This window comes from Saccostrea echinata, unplaced genomic scaffold (assembly GCF_033153115.1).
Source record: "Saccostrea echinata isolate AGI-Se365-2 ecotype Australia unplaced genomic scaffold, CSIRO_AGI_Sech_v1 ptg000033l, whole genome shotgun sequence".
Lineage (NCBI taxonomy): Eukaryota > Metazoa > Mollusca > Bivalvia > Ostreida > Ostreidae > Saccostrea > Saccostrea echinata.
The window spans coordinates 24432501-24436523 of NW_026889782.1; the positions used below are offsets into that span (position 1 = coordinate 24432501).

The 4023-nt window shown below is 34.8% G+C and overlaps 1 protein-coding gene across 1 annotated transcript; it reads right to left on the reverse strand.

Moving 5' to 3' along the window:
* Positions 1 to 2667: 2667 nt before the first annotated feature.
* Positions 2668 to 3519, reverse strand: LOC133198299 (uncharacterized). Its single transcript, XM_061334410.1, has one exon. The coding sequence runs from the start codon at positions 3517 to 3519 to the stop codon at positions 2668 to 2670; it is 852 nt and encodes a 283-aa protein (XP_061190394.1).
* Between the last annotated feature and the right edge of the window lie 504 nt (positions 3520 to 4023).

Genomic DNA, 4023 nt, shown 5'->3' on the forward strand with positions numbered 1-4023 from the left:
GACGAGATTATCATTCCTCCGTAAGTCTAAGTACTCTGTATGTAAAAAAAAATGGATTAATTTCGATGGAATGAAAAGAATAAACCTTATTCGGTCATATGATAGATTTTTCCTCTTCTTCACGAAAGTCGTATTTGTTTTTCCCGGAGTAAACAGGATTCCCGTTTTATTTTCTCAGAAAAAAAAAAATTAAATCAGTTTTACTTTATTTCCATTTATTCTTCATTTATTTCATTTCACAGATCCCAGATGCAAAACCAATAGAGAAGAAAGAACAAAAAGACCACAAGATGTCAAACAAGATATTTTTTTTTTCATGAAATTAAAAAGTAGAGAGTATCCAATACTATTGTTTTTCTTTTATGCAGAATTACTGAAACTTCTTCATTGTGTCAACATAAGCAAGTTTGGAGTACACTTTGTACTTATATGAGGGGTGCACGATATGCCATCATGAGGTAAGGTAAATGGTCATCCCAGTCATCTTTGTATCATTGACAAAAGCAGACAACATGGCAATCAGAGTTCTATTAAAACGCTCAACAAGGCCATCAGATTGTGGTCTATATGGAGTGGTTCTAGTTTTCTCTATACCTAGAAGTTTACAAAGTTCAGAAAATAATTCACTCTCAAATTCTCTCCCCTGATCAGTATGAATTTGATTTGGAACGCCAAAACGTGAAATAAATTCAGTAGCAAGTTTGTCAGCAACTGTAAGGGCAGTGTGATCAGATACAGCGTATGCTTTTTTCCATTTTGAAAAATAGTCACCTACAACAATGATATACTCATTTCCATTACTGGTTGTAGGTAAACCACCTAAAATATCTATTGCAATTCTGTCTAATGGTTTTGTAGATTGAAGGAGAGAAGATTGAAGTGGGGATCTTCCAAACCCTGGACCTGGTTTTCTACGTGCACAAAGATCACATGATTGACACCATAATTTAACATCATTTGACAAGCCAGGCCAAAAGAACCTTCTCTTGACAGACTCGTATGTTTTATCTCTCCCTAAATGACCTGAAATTCTGTAGGGATTCCAAAATCTTTTCTCTCATAATTTGAGGGGCAACAATCTGAAAAATAGTATGATCTTCTGGATCTTTTTCACTCACTCTGTATAAAATTTCATCAGAACCAATTTCAAACTCTTCCCACATTTGACATAAAGTTCGAATTTCATGGGAAAATGAACCTATAGTTTGTCTGTTTGGTTTACTGACTTGTTCAATTTTGAGTTGTTTGAATGTTTGTGTCTTCATTTTGCCATTCTTTTATTTGAGCAGGACCCCAACTTTCAACCCAATTTGATACTTCAGGAGTATTGTCATCGGCTTGGACAGGATATATTCCCTGATCAGAATACTTATATTCTTCAAGGAATTCTCATTTTTCCGCCTCAACCTCCGAAGTCAAATTTTCACTACCTAACATAGATTTTTGAAATTTTGAATCACAATCAGGGCAATTTTCTCTTGTACATTTACGCTTGACTGGAATTCTGGACAACCCATCAGCATTTCTATGCTGAGTGCCTTGACGATGCTCTATGTCAAAATCAAACATATCAATAATGCTTATCCATCGAGCAATCATTCCCTCAGGATTTTTGAAATTTTTAAGCCATTTGAGTGAAGCATGGTCGGTTCGAATCAAAAATTTCTGACCAAACAAGTAATTTCTGAAATGTTTCAAAAACACTACAATAGCCAAAAGTTCTTTGTGGGTAGTACAGTATTTTCTTTGAGAGTTTTGTAATGACACACTGGCATATGCTATAACTCTTTCTTCTCCATCTTGTATTTGAGATAACACACCACCCAACCCAGTGTCACTGGCATCTGTGTCAAGTATGAATTTACCATTTGCAGTAGGGTAGGCCAAAATTGGGACAGAGGTCAATAATGTCTTCAGCTCATTAAAAGCTTTTTGACAATTATCATCCCATTTAAACCTTTTGTTTTTCCTAGTGAGTTGACTCAAAGGAGATGCTATGGTTGAAAAATTTGGAATAAATTTCCGATAATAACCAGCTGTACCTAAAAATGATCTGATTTCAGTGACATTTGTTGGAATAGGCCAATTTTGAACTGCATTTATTTTCTTTGGATCACAGCTGATTCCAGCTTTTGAAACTCTGTGGCCTAAATATGAAACTTCGGTTTGAAACAGAGAACACTTTTTGGGTTTGAGTTTCAAGTTTGCTTTTCGAAAACACTCAAAAACTTCTCTAATAAGATTTCTCAATGCATTGCCAAAAACTATGACATCATCCATATAACATAAGCATCTTGTGCAATTGAGTCCCCCTAACACCAAATTCATAAGGCGTGAAAAAGTCGCAGGGGCATTGCAGAATCCAAAAGGCATAACATTGAAATGATACAATCCCCTGTGAGTAGTATAAGAAGTTTTGTTCTTATCTGACTCTTTCAATGGACATTGCCAATACCCACTAGCCAAATCTAATGTGGAAAACCATTGTGCACCTGATAATGCATCAAGCGCATCATCTATTCTGTTCAAGGGATAGGCATCCTTCTTCGTAATGGAATTTAATTTGCGAAAATCTATGCAAAATCTGGTAGACCCATCTGATTTTGTAACCAAAACAGGAGCAGACCATGGACTATGACTTGGCTCTATTATTTCTTGTTCAAGCATTTAGTCAAGTTCTTGTTCTACAATTTCTTTCTCCTGTTTTGGGGATAATCTCCGAGGAGGTACTTTAATGGGACTTTCACACCCGGTATCTATGCTATGTTCTACCAAATCAGTTTGACCCAGTTTTCCATCAGGTTTCATAAAAATGTCTTCAAACTCAAGCAACAAACTCTCAATTTTCTTTTTCTCTTTCCCATTTAATTGATTGGAGCTTTTGTCTAGTAAAATAGCCAAATGTTCGGGAAGTTTTGAACTTTTTGTTTGAGTTTTAGAATGAGGCTCTACTTGATGCACACTCTCAACTGGTTCTAGATTAGCTATGCAAGTATTTCTGTTGATTTTAACTGACCTGTTTGTTAGATTGAGAAGGGAGATAACTATTTTCTCCTTCTTAGGATCAACTAATGTTTTTGCCATTAACAGACCATTGACATTGACAATTTGTTTAGGTTCAACCAACCCATATTTGGTACCAAGTTTCCCTTGAATATACCCTGTACAACAAAATTCTGTGTCAGGAGGTATTTTAATGGTATCACTGAGTCTTATTCTGGCACATCTAAACAAAGTTTTAGGGTTTTCAGAAAGAGGGAAATTTTGTTTACCTATTTTCAAGGTCTCATTTTGGAAGTTTACAACTCCTTTATATTTCTTTAGGAAATCCACTCCCAATATACCAATATCACCCTCAAACTTCCCTACAAGCATTTGTTGTTCAAAAACATTGTCTGGGTCACATAAACTAAATGAAAAATTTGACATTCCTAGTATTGGGATAGATTCACCTTTCCGACACAACAGTGTTTTATTTACACTTTTCAGCTGCTTAGGTTTTATCTTCCCAGATAACATGTAAAATATGTCTTCATCCAGGACAGTGATTCATTTTGGTGTGCGTCCTGCGTAAATTACGCATAAATTTTGCTCAGGACGCATTATTTCAATAAATGTGCATCCCAATGGACGCATTTAATTTATAAAATGAAAGGTATAATTTTAAATTATTTCGGTATAATCTGCTTCAAACCTTGGCAGATTGCATTATATCCACGTGCTAAGCGATACTCATGAGCGATTTTAGCAGTTATAAGGTTGTCAACAACAGGTCAGATTTCAAACTTCACTGTTAAATTGCATTTAACAATGAAACAATTATCAGAAAAAGAAAGTTCAATTTTGTCTGCTGAAGCGTTTCTGAAACTTATACTATAAATTTGTATTTTAGCTGTAACCTGGATCATTTCAATTTCTTCCGTAGAAGCTAATAAGTATTTGATCATTCTTCTGTCAGGCTATTTTTCTTTCTTCTTCTTTTTTTTTTTTTTTTTTTTTTAAAACTTTCTTTACTTCATTCAA

Bases quoted from the DNA above. Each gene is read 5' to 3' on its own strand.
- LOC133198299 (XM_061334410.1), bottom strand. From the start codon at position 3,519: ATGTTATCTGGGAAGATAAAACCTAAGCAGCTGAAAAGTGTAAATAAA.